General features: G+C 45.7%; 1 protein-coding gene across 11 annotated transcripts in view; it reads left to right on the forward strand.

Moving 5' to 3' along the window:
• TANC2 (tetratricopeptide repeat, ankyrin repeat and coiled-coil containing 2) overlaps positions 1 to 17,668 on the forward strand; it is a 160,445-nt gene that overhangs the window by 112,894 nt on the left and 29,883 nt on the right. For all 11 annotated transcript variants that reach the window (XM_040087277.2, XM_040087282.2, XM_040087285.2 and 8 more), the window contains 4 exons: positions 104 to 335; positions 2,973 to 3,139; positions 4,501 to 5,108; positions 16,333 to 16,441. In XM_040087277.2, coding sequence (XP_039943211.1) covers positions 104 to 335; positions 2,973 to 3,139; positions 4,501 to 5,108; positions 16,333 to 16,441 — 1,116 coding nt within the window. The remainder of the gene's footprint in view (positions 1 to 103; positions 336 to 2,972; positions 3,140 to 4,500; positions 5,109 to 16,332; positions 16,442 to 17,668) is intronic.

Below are 17,668 nucleotides of genomic sequence, written 5' to 3' on the forward strand. Positions count from 1 at the left end.
GAAAAAAAAAAAAACCCAAACAACAACTGCTGCCTTTTACAGCTGTCCTGACGTGGCTCTGATGAAGACAACGGAGTTTTTCCCGTTCTTTTCTCTTTGCTAGGTTGTAGCTTACCACTACTGCCAGGCTGACAACGCCTACACCTGCCTGGTGCCCGAGTTCGTGCACAACGTGGCCGCCCTGCTCTGCCGCTCGCCGCAGTTCGTCGCCTACCGCGAGCAGCTGCTGCGCGAGCCCCACCTGCAGAGCCTGCTCAGCCTGCGCTCCTGCGTGCAGGACCCCATGGCCTCCTTCCGAAGGGGGGTCCTGGAGCCCCTGGAGAACCTGCACAAAGGTACCGCTGCCCCCCGCGCTCGCCCCGGCCTCCCCAGGCGCCTTTTGTTTATTGCAGTTTTGGAAACGACGCTCTGTCGGATCCGGGTTGATCTGTTTGCGTCGCTTCCGGAGGTGAAGAGAAGAGGTGGGGTCTGGAGGAGCTGGGAGGGCTGAGAATCCTGGAATGGTTTGTGTTGGGAGGGGTTTTAAAGCTCATCCCGTTCCACCCCCTGCTATAGAACCTTCCACTATCCCAGGGTGCTCCAAGCCCCGTCCAGCCTGGATTGGGCACCGCCAGGGATCCAGGGGCCACAGCTTCCTGGGCACCCTGTGCCAGGGCCTCCCCACCCTCACAGGGAGGAATTGTTTCCCAATATCCCACTTGGCTTTCCCTTTTCTTGCTCCTTTCATATCCCAAACCCATCCTTGCAGTTCCCAAGGTAAAAATAAGCAATCAGTTCCATTCACAGCACTGCTTGCAGCGACATGTTCTGATTTATTTGTGTAGGGGTGACTTTTTTTTCCCTTTCCCTGCCACTGTTTAGTGGGCTTTGGAGAATCTGAAGCTTTCACCAAAGGATTGGTACCTTGAAAGTCCACAGACACCCTGTAAAGCTTCTGGCAGAGCTGGTGACAACCCTTGTCCTGATTACAGACTTTGAATTTTTTCAAATACAGCATTGATTCTGTGTTCCTTTCTTTTTCCCCTCTGCGTGTTTTAACTAATTCATTCTGACAGTCACTAAATTTAAGATCTTTCCTCGTTGCCATGAAAACTGTCAGAGCATTGCAGAATTCAGGACTGTTGTCCTGCAGAATCATGTTTATTGCTGTGCCTGTGCTGCATCTTGGCTGCAAAAATAGTTCAGATAATTTCGTTACCACCCTACACACTACGGTGTAAGATCCAGCATGAAATAGATGCAGCTTGTGCCGGATTCAGAGCCCTGATGTTCAAATCCAGCTCTTCAAAACTGTGTCCAAGCTCTGAGCAGCAGCATCTGGGTCCAACCTGCCCAGTTCCACCAGGCACAAAGCACATGTAGAGCCAGCACAGCATGGCAGCAGTTGGTTTTCCTGGCATGGAGAAATGTCACTGTGGAAAGAGCGTGGTTGCTCTTTCCTATCGTCACTCTTAGCAAAAAGAAAAAGAAAAAAAATACATTTAGGAACCGTGGCTCTAAAGGAAAATATTTCCTGGTTATTGCAGTAGCTCCTTGGGAGATGTTTCAGCTCTTGAATTCAGAGTGTTCCAGCGGATTCTCATTTTTCTTCTCAAAGAGGTTGACCCCTATGTGGACCTAAATTCTGAGAGGTGGAAAAATTTTATGTGAAACCTTTTTTTTTTCCCTTTCCTCTTGGGCTCAGCTCCAACAGAGCCACTGACCAGGACTCCCACTTTTCAAACCTGCTGGTTGAGAGTGCTGACAAGCTAATTTGCACCAAGTGTTCTCTAACAAGATGAACAGTATCTGGAAATTGGTTCTGTTAATGTATCAGCAGGTCTTTTACGAGGTGCTGTTGAAGCTTTAGTGCTGCTGGGACAAAACTATTGCACAGGTGTTAATGGTGAACGTCACTGAGAAAGTTAGATTCATGTTTCTCAAGTTTTTTCTCATTAAATAAGATACAAGAGAACAAAGTTCTGATTCTTCCCCCTACTCCCTGCTTTCTCCTCTCTCCCTTAGGCTTTATGAGGAACATGAGATGTGGGTATAAAACTCAGGCGCTGTGTTCACGCCAAGATTTCAGAGAGGAATAAAGTAAATTTTCTAGCGTACCCAAAAATCTTACTGGGAAGTTAACTGGAAAAGCAGCTTAGGGTAATTTTAGTGCAAAATATGTATTTTTCACGTGTATGTTTTCAGTGCAGTAGGAAATAAATGCAGCTTGTTGACGTAAGGCAAGGACAAGATGCTCAGCAGTCCCAGACACACAGTGTTTGCACGTGTCTGTTCTCCCTGGAACACCACAGGGACCACAGTGAACGTCAGTGAATGTTCTGTGCTGGGTTTTACAGAAAAGTTTCTGGTGCAGTTTAAAGTCAGAGAGAAAAATGCACCTGCTATCGGGAATATCGAGCCTTTTGATAGCAGGAGTTTATCTCTAGTACTTTAGAGATCAGGGCTTGTAGTTAGTGTGAATAGCATATGCCATCAGTAGACTCAGATTTCACATTTTACACCTGGTTTTGAGTCTTATTAGGCAAAATTACCTTTGAGAAGATATCCCTGGAGCATAAGATGCAAGTCCAAAAAGTATCTCTGTCATTAGTCATAAAGCCATACTCAGCTCTCTGTGTCTGACGTAGAGAAAACAACTGCATTGTCAGCATCACCTGGGTTTCTCTATTCTCCAGCAGCAAATCATCCTGTTTAAACAGTCCATGATTGACTTCTTGGAGGATTTTCAAGGCCAAGTTGGAATAACCTGGTTTAGTGGAAGATGCCCCTGTCCCCAGCTGGAGGGTGGAACGAGATGACCTGTAAAGGTCAATATGCAATTAATGTATCATTAAAAAGGTGCTGCTGCTGTGGGTGTTTTCTTCTTTGGCAATATGTGCTCGTGGTTTAAAACTCCGTAGTGACGTTGCAGTACATCCTGGTTGTGTGTCTATAGTCTTTCCAATAAATGGTTTTTTTCCTTTTTCCCTCAGAGAGGAAGATCCCTGATGAAGATTTCATTATATTAATTGATGGTTTAAATGAGGCTGAATTTCACAAGCCGGATTATGGAGACACTATAGTATCATTTCTGAGCAAAATGATTGGAAAATTCCCTTCCTGGCTGAAGCTGGTAGTGACAGTCAGGACAAGTCTACAGGTATGTTGAGACCCAAAACAGGGATAAACTGTGTCATTGTCATGATGGACTTTGGTAAAGAAGATCTCTCTGGATTTGCTTAAGACCCTTTATTTCAGGTTATCCTTTTGGCTTTTTTAATCTTTGATGTACATCCATGTCCCCAGGCTCACTGTACAGCTTTGGAAGGACCTAATCCATCATCACTTATTCACATCAATAAATGTCATCAGCGAGTAGCTCAGATCATTTTGTGAGACAGCTCACGTGCCCCAGCTCATGGAGCCATTAAGAATTCAGGACCTGGTGTCTCTCAGCCTGTGCAGCTGAAGAACATCCTCAGCTCCATGTGGAAGAGTGAAGGAATTTGGATCTTCATTCCTTCCAGCGTGACCCAGAGCATGATGATTTCAGTCTGGTTAGGCCACAATGTAACTCAGCTCAAGAGTGTCGTGAGCAGGTGTGGAAGCTCAGCTGAGTCTGGTTCCAGACCCCACTTAGTCCTTGCCACTGGTAATGGCAGCTGCTTCCCAAGATCCGGGAGAGCACAGGCTATTTGCTGTTCAGTGCTGGGTTCCATTTTTTGCTCAGTAATAGAGTAAATTAAATATCATTTGGAGAAAATCCTTTTGTAATTGTAAGTAAATTGCATCCCAATGGCTTGGATTCCTCATTTAATAAGGGCTTTTGCATCCCTGAGGTCTTCACTGCAGCTTGAGTTCGCACTGTGCTCTCCATCTCTGTTTTGTGGGAGAGCTTCTGGTTTTTCTGGAGTCAGCCTTGTACAGATCTGTTGCATCACTTCTCTGCTCACAGTGGCTGAGAGCACGTGAGGCAAGAATTTCTCTGGAGAGAAATGCAGTTTATGTTGACCAGGGGCTTCAGTAGATGAGCATTCCCTGAGTGCAGTGTCCTGCAGCAGACAGATGTAGTTGCTCTGCACTGGGAAATCCTCACTTGTTATCTGTGCATGTGGAATGCAGAAGGATGCTCCCAGGGAAGTTCTTGGTCTTAGCTTGAGCAAATTTCTTGTGCCTCAGATTTGCCTTTCCCTCTGACAGGACAGCAGAAGGGATGGGAGGTCAGTCGTGGTTGGGAGGGATAGGAATAACAAAGGCACTGCCCTGAGTGAATTTCCCACCCCAGTCCATGGATGTACTGTTAGAAACAGTGTCCCCTGGTTTTATTTCAGTCCTGTTTCACACACAGCCTGCTTGATTATAGATGAGAGTGTGAGACCCTGACAGCACAAACTGTGTTCTTGCCCTGATGGAGGGTCTTAAAGGAGTCTCAAAGGTGCTATTGTATAGCAATTAAGTTTACTTAATGAATAGTAAACACTGCCAGCATGAGTATCTTTTTTCTTCTTTCTTTCTTTGTAGGAAATAATTAAGCTGTTGCCCTTCCACAGAATATTTTTGGATAGACTGGAGGAGAATGAAGCCATCGACCAGGACCTGCAGGCGTACATCCTTCATCGGATACACAGCAGCTCGGAGATCCAGAACAACATCTCGCTCAATGGCAAAATGGACAACACCACGTTTGGCAAGCTCAGTTCTCACCTCAAGACCTTGAGCCAAGGGTCCTACCTGTACCTGAAACTTACTTTTGATCTCATAGAGAAAGGATACCTAGTTCTAAAGAGCTCCAGCTACAAAGTGGTCCCAGTGTCCCTGTCCGAAGTGTACCTGTTGCAGTGCAATATGAAGTTCCCAACACAGTCTTCCTTTGATCGGGTCATGCCTCTCTTGAACGTAGCAGTGGCTTCTCTGCACCCATTAACAGATGAACATATTTTTCAGGCCATTAATGCAGGTAACATTGAGGGCACTTTGGAGTGGGAGGACTTTCAGCAGAGGATGGAGAACCTTTCTATGTTTCTTATCAAACGTAGAGACATGACGCGAATGTTTGTTCACCCCTCTTTCCGAGAATGGCTTATTTGGAGAGAAGAAGGTGAAAAAACCAAGTTTCTTTGTGATCCAAGGTAAGGAAATGCTCTAAGAAATCAGAGCTTACCGATGTGTTACTCTGCACTGTTACCTGAATCGTTTCATTTTGCGAGGTTGCACACGGCCGCAGTTACCCAGCTTTGCTCTGTACGTTCTGGACTGATCACCTGAGGTCTTTGTGCTGTTAGTGGAAGGAAGCAAGCACCCCTGGGCTCACACCTGACTTGGCAAACGTAACAGTCATCTTTAGAATGAGATGAGCTGTTCCTCAGAAGGCCCCAGGCTGTCTAGCTCAGTTATCGTCAGGGGCAGGTTACTCCTGCCAGCTCAGTCCTGGAAAAGGGGAATCGTCATCCCTTCCTCCAAAGGTATCAAAAGCACAGGAAGTGGAAGATAAGAAGTGGAAAGATGAATAGTGTGGCTGCAGCTTTTGTAATTGCTTCTTTTTCAAGTAGTTCTACTAGTGTAGTTCTACTAAGTGCTTTTTTGAAAACAAAGAGCAGAATTGTTCTGTAGCGATTTTGTACATGCATCTGGAGTCTCTATCGTGACAGCAGCTGAGTTCCTGGTTTAGCTCACAGGGAACAGAATTTAATCACAGTTAGGTTTATATTCTCTAAGCCCAGTGATCTCTATCAGCAACATTAGTTTTGTTTCTAGTGGCAGGTGGAAACAGGCGATCTGACTGTGATTCTCATCGTTTATCCTCATAAGTTTTGCTCCATTTTTCTGCCTGTTTCTTAAAATATGATCATAATAATCAGGGAAACACTCAGATTCAGGGATGTGTCAGTGACCTGGTGGTCAGTCTGAAGACAATCTCATGGTGTCTTCTGAGGGTGGAAAGCACCTGGCTGATCAAGGCAGCTGTGGCTGTTAGTGGTATCAGAGTAATTTACCACTTTAAATTTTGAGGTAAACAGGCTGCCAATTAAAATACCAATTAACTCCTCCCAATGGGTGTCTTCTTATTTTTAGTGGGTTCTGACAATATTCCTGTTGAGTGAGCCCTTGCTAAAGCATCTCACAGCAGCAGGTGCCTTCAGATCAGTCAGGGAGTTATTTAAAATCCTTACTTGGAAGTCACTGAGTGCTTGTCACCTGTTTGTGGTGCTTGCTCCAGTGGAGCTGAGAGTTTCCTCCACCCCAGCCAGGCCACACAAAGCCTGTGGAGGGGACAGCAGCAGTACTCCTGGCAATTCTCACTGATCACACAGCACCTGCCAGGATGATCCCTAACAAGAGCAACTCAGAAAAATCACTGCTTTCCATCACTACCGTGAAAATAGGATCTAGGGGCAGGATGCTTCCCTGGTGGGGTGAGGCGTGTGTTGGGTGCTGTGGGTGGTAGCAGTGCCTGTGGCTGGATAATCTGGGGACTGTGGCTCCAGAAATTCTCTTTGTCCTCACAGTGGTGGGAAAGGGCACTCTCAGAATACCAGATTCAGAAGGAAATTCAAATGTCGCTGCGTTTTAGATGGTTTTGCACTGAAACTAAGGGTGTAACCAGCACAAAGGCACGAATCAGACCATATTCACTCAACAACTCACCAGAAAGATTTTTTTGCTCAACATTTGGGTTTGGTGCTGCCTTCCCCAAGCATCACAAGCACGTTGTGCTGCCCTCAAGACCATTTAGGAGGTTTTCAGGGATCACTTTCCATCTCATGTATGCCATTAATGTGAGGAAATTACTAGTGACTTCATGGGGACTTGATGCTCTTTGCAAGCAGGGTATCCCCACAGAGCTGACCTGCCTTAGCTCCTTCCCACAGGCCAAAAGAAGTTCCAGTGCACCAAGAGGCTCTCACTACCATGAGCCCATACATACTGGACTAATACATATCTCTGGTGTATAATGTGCACTAATTGCATTATGCTCTGATGGTGACTAATGAAACCAGATACAATCCAGAGATTAATAGAGAGGGGTCCCTGAGCTACAGCGCTCCTTAAAATCCTCCTGTCCGGCTGCTCCTGAGCTCGGAGCATGGGAAACCCTGAGCAGCAATTAAGATAAGTAATGGGTTTTCATTTTATTTCTTGGAAGAGGAGCAGAGCTGGCCACTGACAGAGCTCACAGCGGTAGCCTGTGAAAATTTGTCAGCATCTGGTTTGTTCACAGCCAGATGGATTTCTTTCTGCTCCCTTGGGAATGGAGAAGGCAGGACAGTTGTACAGAGCAGAGCTCAGGGCTGCTGTACGTGCAGCAGTGTGACCGTACCGTGTCAGCACGTGGAGAGTCAGGTCGCTGAGGCTGATGTTTCTTCCCTCTGAGAAGAGCTTTGAAGTGAAATGTGGGTTTGTGAAGGTGCTTTTAATTGACTGACCCTGACAGAGTGTCCGGGTGCGAGGCCATTACGAAGGAAATTGGGATAATGAGCCTCGTGTCCACTCATATCCCAGCGCTGCAGCTGGGATTATCTTCCCGATTTCATTAGTGAGAGCGAGTTCTCGTGTTCTCGGAAGCGTGGAAAAGAGGGGAGGGGAGGGACACCAAGTCCAGGAATTAACACATTTCTCTGTGCTTTTAAGAAAAGCAGCAGATCTCCACCCTCTAGGGGTTTGGTTAGCCCGTTGAGATGCTGACCCTCTTCTTTGAGCCCTCATCAGGCGTTTGCAGTCCAAAGCAAAGGCTAATTGGCTCTGGAGGGTAACGTTCTCACTGCTGCTCTCCCCAGAGAGGAACCCCTCCCAGCCCCTCCGTTTTTTAACACAGGCCTCCAGTGAGGCAGTTGTCAGAGCGTTTAACCAGCATTGCAGTAACGACCTCCCCAGCCTGTCAGGCCAGCACATCAACCAAGTGGCTTCCTTGACAAATAACATAAAACATTTTAGGGAAAGGTCCAATCCCTGGTGACTGGTGCGTGGAGAAAATGGTTCTTGCTGCACGTTCCTCCTACACTTGGATTTCTAAACCTAAATTCTGCTCTAGTGCAGTGCTTCTTTCTGCCCAGACTTAATCAGAATCTGCTTTGCAATTATTTTCCGTGCTTTTACAACACTAATAAAATCTTTTATCCTTGTGCTGCTGCCGAAGGGGCTGTGAGCGAGACAGAAATGAAGTGATTTGCCCTGGCAGAGGCAGTAAGAGCTGTAGTCAGATATGGACCCCAGAAGTGAAATTATCCAGATTTAAGTATAAACATCTGAGTTACTTGTCTAGACTCGCTTTATAGTCAGAGGAGAGAAATTAGAGTGATTCATTTCATCCTGAGCTAAAAGGCTGCAGTAGGGTCGGATGAGGAATGCCTGGGAAGCGTCTCCTGCAGCTGAGTTGTGAGGAATCTTGGGGTGATGGGCTCCCCAGGTGATGTCTCCAGCACTGACAAGGCTGGGTGAGGTGAATCTCTCCGGGCTGCTCCTCCACCCCACACAGGGGGCTTTGAAGCAGATTCACAGATTTTCTTTCCTTGTTCAGGAAAAAGATGCTCTCAGCGCTGTTGTCAGGATGAATGTCCCAATTTGGGCTTTTGGGTCCCAGCATCCACGGGACCATAACAAAATGAAGCATTTTAGATCTTCACCTCAAGTGAGCTTCACCTCTGGCTTGTTTCTGAAGGCACACCTCACCTGATTTTGGGGCTCTGCCATCCAGGTGTCTGTTGCTCAGGCGTTCACTCCCATCTCCTTGAGTCCTTGGAGCAGTTCACGTGGCCTGTTCTCGCAGAGGGCAGTGGGTTTTGAAGGATAAACATTTTATGAACCCACAGCAGGGCCATTTCCATGCCTCTTCCCTCCTCTTCTACGTCCATAAACCAAATCTGTTCCTCAGACCCCGAATCAAGATAACTGCATGGATAAACGTGCAGCAGTGATGCAGGCAGGAGGATACAGCTCCCATCTAACACCCAGGTTGCCATGGTTTCTGCCAGAGCTGTCTTTCAGTACAGTTATGCTGTAGGTATTTTACATTTTCCTTTTTCTCTTGGGATCACATTGCAAGTGGAGACTTTGCCTGCAAGAAATTAATGTTTTTATGTGTTACCCAGCAAAATGATAGAGCGAAGGCTTTCGAGCAAAATCAGGGGGTTTTGTTTTATTTTGATGGAGTGCTGAATCTGATTGACAAATAACAGTCTTCAGTGTAAAGATAATTCATTTAGAAAGTTGGGAGAAAAAGAAGTTGGTGAAAATGATATTTTTAAGAATTCAGGGATCCAACAACCAGCTTTAAGTGGGGAGTTGGTCCTTGCATTGCATGGCTTAACTTCTTAAAAATTACCCCCAGATCAGTCCTCCATATGGAGCTCACATGAGCATTATGGTGCATGGATTAATTGATTTTCTTTCCCTTTTTTATTATAAGACTCTCAAAAGCTCTTAAAATACACTCAGATTGATTAGCTGAAATGTTCAATTGTTCACCAAAACCCAGGGTAGGTCTTAATTGTTTTCTCCACATCCACAGGGGATGGATTTTACTCAGCAAAGCAAAAGCATTGTTTGAATTCAAGGTGAGGCCGAATAATGGGTTGAGAATTTATTGAATTCCTTATATATTAGGCAGAAGATTAAAAATAATGCAGTGCCCACTAGCACCTTGTGGGGCCAGAGGTGGAATAATCAGCTTTTCCAAATTGGTTGGCAGCAGTGCCAGCTTTCAAGGGGCTGCCATTATTATTTAGCATTGCTTTGCACTTTTACCTTCCTTAATGTCTTTTTCATTGCTCCAGAGTGCCAGTTCTTTATCTCTGCAGGTGTTGTAGCTCGCAGTGGGCTCTCTGAGTGCCCCAGGTAGAGGTGCAGGCAGCGCTCACCACATCAGCACAAGGGACGTGTTGTCAGTTGTTACCAGCTCACCATGGGATCTGGTTGTTCAAGATCATTTCCACAGCTCTAAATTCGGTAGAAGTGTGGTAGAAGTGGTGGCTGAGCTGTCATTTGGGGCAGAGCTTCCTCTACACCCATTGCATGGGAACGAGAGTACAACATTTCTCACTCTTTTAATTTACCCCTCAAGCCATTTGTGAATCACAGAGATGAGTCCATCGTCATGTCTTCCAGTAAATTGGAGAGGCAAACCCAATCTGTTCAGCAAGTATGGAGTGCTGACTCTGAGAATACAACTTCCCATATGTCTTCCAGAATGAAGTTTTTCTGATTGTATGACTTGGAACCCAGTACATTCTGAAATGTAAAAACAACGAGCAATAACTCAAGAAAAGGAGTGTAGGAAACTTTACTGTATGCAAATTCCACATCTCCAGCATCTCAAGACATTAACTCTAGTCAGAGAATCTTGGAGTGATTTGTGTTGAAAGGACTTCAAAGCCCATCCAGTCCCACCCCTGCCATGGGCAGGGACACCTTCCACTACACCAGGCTGCTCCAAGCCCCATCCAGCCTGGCTTTGGACGCTTCCAGGGATGAGGCAGCCACAGCTTCTCTGGGCACCCTGTGCCAGGACCTCACCATCCTCATGGGGAGCAATTTCTTCCCAATATCCCAGCTAACCCTGTCCTCTGGCAGTGGAAAGCCAGTCCCCCTTGTCCTGTCCCTCCAGACCTTTGTCCAACATCTCTCTCCAGCTGTCTTGCAGTCCCTTTCTAATCTCACCCAGAAATCAGAGGTCAGAAATAAATTACTTAAGCCACTGGCAGCAAACTGAGGATTTGGAACATGGATTTAGCAGTGCAGTGAAGTGACTTTTCTGCAGGTTTTCCCCTGAGCTGCAGCTGCAGTGTCACTTGGAAGAGACGAGGAGGAAAGGCAGATGGATTATAAATGGTGACAGATGAGATGGAGAGCAGATGTGATCACCACCACCATAAAGGACATCAGCAGAGCAGCTCGTTTCAGCTGGCTCATTAGACATGCGAACCTCAGCATTAGGGTGCAGCGGGGGGTTGAATGTATTTAGTATCTTCAGTTACTGTCCTCATAAAGTCGGCTCTTTTTCCTCTCTCCTGGACTTTAAACTTTTGTCTGCTGGGCCATTTTCACATCTAAGTGGAAGATGATATCCACAAAATAATCGAATCCATCCTGTGGCACTGAGCCACCAAGAAGAGAGGAGTGGAGATAACCAGAAACTGATCAAAGGATGAAGTGTTACTGAATTTCTTCCTGTTATTTTATTCCTCAAATATTAAGACCCACTTTTAGAGCAAAAATCATCTTCCAGCAGTGCAGGAGAGAGTAGCCTTTGACTGTTTTGTTTGAATTTTTTAATAATATGAATTCCTTCCAAGTCAATTTGCTATTATAACATCAGAGGGGGAAAATACATGACAAAAAGTCAGTAAATCAGTTTAGGTGATAAACTGTTCCTTTGAGAGGGGCTTCTGGAGCTGAGCTTGGCCTTTCTGCAGGACAGACCTCGAGATCTCCTTCTGCAAGGGAAGAGGCTCTGGGTTTTGTCAGAGCACACATCAGTCTCTGCACTGCAGTTATGACATTACACTTGGCAGAGCTGAACAAAATGTGAATACACATCTTTTGAAGACCAGATTCACTGGGCACGGTGTCAAATCTCTTGATTTTGGAGCGTTTTCTCATGGGATTAGCTGGAAGAAAGGGAGATGTGGGTGTAAATCAGGGAATTTGGGCTTTGATAGATTCAGAAGTGAACGGGACTGATTCTCATTTGTTTTTTGCTTTTCTTTTACTCCAGTGCTGCAATACCTTAACACTGGAGGAATTTTACACCCTTTAAAATCTTTTTTTTACCTGAGAACTGGAAGAGTTTAGAAGACACACAGATCTGGAAGCTTTTAATATTTTCTTTTGTATTTAATCATTCTCCTTCACTGCTCTTTGGTCACACCAGTGGTTTATCAGTGAGCCTTTGTCCTTTTCCATCTGTGACATGAGGAATTGGGGTCACCTGGGGACTGTGCTTGAGGTACCAACATCCTGCTCTGCACCCAGAACTGCGTGTGACTCGTGTTTGGGTGGATGAGGGACCAGTTGTGTAGAGATCAGATCCAGCATTTATTTGTAAGTGCATGGAGTGACAGGACGAGGGGGAATGGCTTCAGACTGACAGAGAGGAGGTTTAAACTGGATATTAGGAAAATATTCTTTTCCTGAGAGGGTGTTGAGGCCCTGGCACAGGTTGCCTCATCTCTGGCAGTGTCCAAGGCCAGCTGAACAGGGCTTGGGGCAACCTGGGATAGTGGAAAGTGTCCCTGCCCGTGGCAGGGGGTGGCACTGGATGGGCTCTGGGATCCTTTCCACCCCAAACCATAATTCCACATAACCTCATGTGCAGCCTTCTCTTACCTTCCTTAGAGCTGCTGTAGGTGTGCACTGCTTCATGCTGTGTTGGAATGATTAGAGATTCATTTTTATGTCTTTTTTACACATATAAATATATATATATATGCTTACACATATGTAATTATATATCTATATACTCTCTATATATGCACATACATATGTGCCCATCCAGGCAGACTCCTGACCATTACAGGAGTTGATACAGGCACGGAGAGCAGATTAAAGCTGTAGGAGCTGAAATGGCAGGGCTATTAATTTTTCACCCCCCCCCCAAAAAAAAAAGAAATCTTATATTAAAAATAGAAAAATCTCTGCTGATAAACTCTGCAGTGGTGAAATTCAAAGCATATCGTTCCACTGAGCTCCTTGATGTAGAAATCATTACTGCCACTCTGCTGTATTGAAGGAAAAAAAAAAAAAAAAAAAAAGCCTGTGCTGTTGCAGTCTGGTTTAGTTTCCAATTAATGTTGACAGAACACGTATTTATCAAGCAGCCGAAAGCCAAGGTCTGGGAAGCATTGCAGAGGTAATGTATTACTCATGAATACTCTACTTCATTCTGGAGTAGTTTGTACATGCCTTATTCATAACACCAAAGTCATGTCTATAATTAAATTTAGGTAAATACCCTTCCAACTGCAGCTGAAAAGCAATTTAGGAGCTGACTGAGGAGCCTGGGCCGGTGTGTCGGGCGGGAGCTGCGCTTCAGCTCTTGCTGCAAAGAGCAGGCACCTCAGAAGCTTCTCGATTTTCAGTCCATGCTTAGGATTAATTACAGATCCATTCTGAGCCTCCCTAAACATTCTCCAAGAGTTTTTCGCCAACAAGCAAAAACCTGGTATTATTTGCTCTCCTGGGATGTGGAGCACCGAGGCAGGGGGGAGTGGCTGGAGGGTCCTCGTGCGCAGAGAAATGCAGCTCCTGATCCCCTGCCTGAGGATCCTCACAGAAAGGGCAGGAGCTGATGGCTCTAAATCACAAAACCTCAGAATGGTTTGTGTTGGAAAGGACCTTAAAGGCCATTCAGTCCAGCCCAGTGCCCTGGCAGGGACACTTTCCACTGTCCCAGGTTGCTCCAAACCCCATCCAACCTGGCCTTGGACATTTCCAGGGATGGGGCAGCCACAGCTGCCCTGGGCAGCCTGTGCCAGGGCCTCGCCACCTCACAGGGAAGCAAGTTTTCCTAATGTCTGTTTGTTTCTGACTTTCTCTGTCAGTTTGAAGCTGTTCCCCCTTGATCTGTCACTTGTCCAAAGTCTCTCTCCAGCTCCCTTTTCAGTCACCTACAGGTTCTTGAACTTGCAGCTCCCTTTGGGTGGAGGTGAACACCTCAGCCCCTCTCCAAACCCAGCTTTGTCAATCTTTCTGGGATGGACCGAGTGTATTACAGCAATTGGAGGTTTTCATGATCTGGCTGCATGGCACCGGGTTCAGTCCAGCAATTGCTGTTCCTCTCGACTTCCAGCAGCATCTGGCAACACTCCAGCTGTATTTCCTCATCACTCCTTTCCTTCTGATCTTTTTCTCCTTCCTTCTCATGGACATTCCCAGAGGTTAACGAGAGTAATGAGCAAATGAATTTGTCTATCTCCTCTAATAGGAGACCTGATGTTCTCCTCCCATTCCAAAGAGGGGGAGAGCCAAAGGAAGGCAAGGCAACAAGCTGGGGTTAACTCGAGGTGCTGTAACCACTTTGAGGGCCCTTCTGCGGCAGCTTTTTATGTTTTGTCCCTTCTGTTGGTGCTGGAGAATTCTCGCAGCGCAGTTTGGGTTTGGAGGCGCTGCCCTGTGCGCATCGCGATGGATTCTCAGCGCTCAGCTGAGGCATCAAAGCTGTGTTGTGATGGGCAGAGTCACCATCTGGAGAGGCTTTTCCTCCAGTCATGGGAGGCACGGAGCAGTGGGATCCCAGCACGGGCCGTGTGCCAGCCCAAGGTGTGGAGAGGAACTTGACAGGCAAAAAAGGGCGTTTTCTTCAATTTCTTTTTATGGCCAAGTCACCCTAAGAGTGAAAATACATTTCAGAAAGCAGTTGTTGGAGTTGATGGTGCCTCTATAAACAGAGCTGCATTTTGGATTGAAGCACAACAGAATTCCCCACCAGTGCAACCTGTAAATGGGATGTGGTGCTGTCTCAGCTGTCCAAACCTGGGGATCAAGTCCTGCCTTGTGAGAAAAATACGATTTGTTTTTCATCCCGCTCCCCCAGTGTGGCAACTGAGCTAGCAGAGATGGTTATCTTAGCCCAGGTAGCCTGTGCAGAAACCATAAACCTGAGACCGTGGGAGGCAGGATATGGAAATCAGGATGCTAATGGCATCATTCCAAAATAGGTCGTGTCTCTAGTTCCTAGTTCTCCGTTGGTTTGACACATAAAGTCGTACCCCATCCCCTGCTTGGGGTTGGACCCCTGCCCCCAGAAAATCGTATTTATTAAGTTAGCCACGCCCTCGGGGTCTTTGGATGCTGCCTCCCCAAAAAAACCATTCAAAGTCTCTGCATTTGTGACCAGACCAGCACTAAAGCTCTGCTTTGGGGCCCTCCATCGTTCCCGTCCCGGTTATTTCTGCCGCGCTCCCCAGTCACGCTGTGATGCTCCAGCAGGCACACTCCTGTCCTCCCAGCACCGCTGGGCTCTGCTCACACAAATCCACGTGTTACTGATCCAAAAGGAGGTTCATTGGCAGGGCTCGGGGGGCACCTTGCCAAAAACCTGGCCGGGGCATTACGAGTCATTCACCTCTTTTTTTTTTTTTGAGTTTATTTTGAGATGGAAGGTAATTCACCCTGAATGGGGATGAGCTGGTAAATCCCCATTGCTGTGAAAGCTTCTGTCTTGTGTAACGTTTACTAGATGTTTGGCCATCCAAAGTATTTCTTTGCTTTACCAGACAGGGATGAGCTAATAGCATTTCCTATCCTTAAAAGCCCTTTTAAAGCCACGGCCTAGATCATATTTTATTTTCCTTGGCTGGAAGGGGTTCGATTGCTTTTAGTGCAGTCACATTTTTATGTACTTCTGGAAATGAAGTGGCTTAAAAGGACTCCCCTGGGAGCAGCCAAGGGCTTAGGGAAGAATATTTTTACCATAATTTTGTTGGTAAAACCAAAAAAAAAACCCAATAAAAAAATCACAGAGACCGCTGAGGTCCCAGCATGGAGCCTCTCTGGCTCCTGCCCTGCTCGCTGCATCGCCATCCACATGTACCTGGGACACCTGCAGGAGCAGGTTATTCGCTGATGTCACCCAGAAATGGTATTAAAACTTCACATTTCTGCATCATGCGTGTTTCGTGTGTCTGTGGAGAGTCATCCTCTCGCTTCTTTGAGAAGGTTCAGCCATATTGAGCTTGCAGTGTTACGAGATGGAAATCTGTAGGTGTTTAAAGGTTTAAAAATGTCGGTAAAAATCACCTTTAGCAGCAGAAGTTGTTGTCTGTTTTATTATATTTTGCTGTAAACAGGACTTGGTGTGTAGTTCAGTTAATTTGCTGTGGTTGTCAATCTGGTAGAGCATTGCCAGAAGCATCTTTATTACTGGACAAGCTGGAGAACGTGTTTAGAAGGAGTTTTACAGAGAAATAAAGTTGTTTCACTCCCTGGGCAGTGGGTGCAGGTGTCATTTAAAGGCCATTTTATTCAAAGTGTGGATATTTTAAACATGATGACTTCAGGTTGGTTACCTGCTTTGCAAATGTGGCTCTCTGTGAAATTAACGCTTCAGCTTTCAGGACATTGTACCTCTGGTGTTTGTAAATTCACATCTGCTCATACAGAATGTATTGGGTTTTTTTTTTTTTTTTTTTTTTTTTGCTGTCTGCTGATGTCTGGGGGCTTTTGAGCTATTGAATTTTTGAGCTATGAGCAGTGGTCACCAATAATAAAGGATGCAATTAGTTGTTGGTTTACAAGTGCGAATTCAGCCAGCTCTGTTTCCCAAAGCTGGATGTGGTTGAAGGATTAGCATTTTTGTCCTCAAAAGTTGTTTTGTTGGTGCAATAAGAAATACTAACAGACTTTTTCTTCTGATTTTAGGAGTGGCCACACGCTGCTTGCCTTCTGGTTTTCCCGACAAGAAGGGAAATTAAATAGACAGCAGACTATCGAACTGGGACATCACATCCTCAAAGCACATATTTTTAAGGTAACAAAAATTCAGATGAAGATTTCTGCCAACCCCATCCCCAGCACTGGCAGCACTCGGTCTCGTCTTGTCGTGGGGTTGGTGTAAGAAGTGTGATTGCTTCAGGCTGCTGAAGTGAGCTTTGGAAAATTGGCCGTGGTATCTAAGAAATCCTTAAAATTAAACCCTCCTTCAGACAGTAAATTCAGCAGATAGCCTCCTTACCTAAAATTGGTCTTCTGCCATAAGATGCTTCTTGCCCTGAAAGAGGAGTTCCTGTAGCAGCGTCTAGAAAAAAGGAAATCTTTTTAAAGGACCAGTTTGGAAGGATCTAATGCAAAATTTAGGTTGTAGCAGGGAAAATCCGATGGTTGTTGAAATTGGCTGATTGGTCCAGACAATTTAAGACCTGGGTAACTGAAAGGCAGACTTGGATGTGAGTATCAATGTGACCCATAAACTAAATATCATTCTTCCTGCTGGCCTAGGCACCAGAAGCTGGGAATGAGAGGGTGGATTTGTAAGGTCACAGGAAATAACAGGTTTTCTTATGACTGTTGGGACCTGTGGGTGCTTAATACTACTTAAAACAAGGGTGTATTTTCATCTGGTCTCTGTATGATTTTATAGACTTCAGGGCTTTGGCACTCTGGTTCTGTTCCTAGAGCAAAAGGGTGATTTCTGCCTCGTGTCAGCCCTGTTGGATTGATTTCTTGTATTCCCTGTGCCAGATCCACCATCAGGTGCAGCAGCAAAGTCTCCTTGTTTGGGAAGGCAATAGCTGGAGCCAAAGGGAAGAACCCCAGATTGGTGCATGGCCCCCTCAGGGTATCAATTTCACATTTTCAGTTGCATTCCCAGAGGCAGATTCAGCCCTGAATTTACTGCTCAGCTGCCATTTACATCTGAGTCTGGTTCCAGACCTCCTTCATTTCACGTGTACACGTTGGGAACCAATAACAGGGATTCGGACTCGCAGCAAATGACAGTTTTCATTAAGTGAACAAGTTTCCAATAGATTCCAGGTTTAATTGAGAGATATTTACAATAGTGGAAAATGCCAGTTAGCATATGACAAATGTCAGTCCAGCCTTCTGTTGCTCATCACTCAGCAAAGTCCTTGGGTTCACAACACTGCAGGAAGACCGGTGTCACAGTGACTGATAAGCATAGCAGAATGTTGTTTACAAGTACTGCAAACTTTTGAAAGGGTTTGGAGTAGAAATTGCAACTCAGTATTTCGCTTTT

This window comes from Hirundo rustica, chromosome 27, assembly GCF_015227805.2.
Source record: "Hirundo rustica isolate bHirRus1 chromosome 27, bHirRus1.pri.v3, whole genome shotgun sequence".
Taxonomy (NCBI): Eukaryota; Metazoa; Chordata; class Aves; order Passeriformes; family Hirundinidae; genus Hirundo; species Hirundo rustica.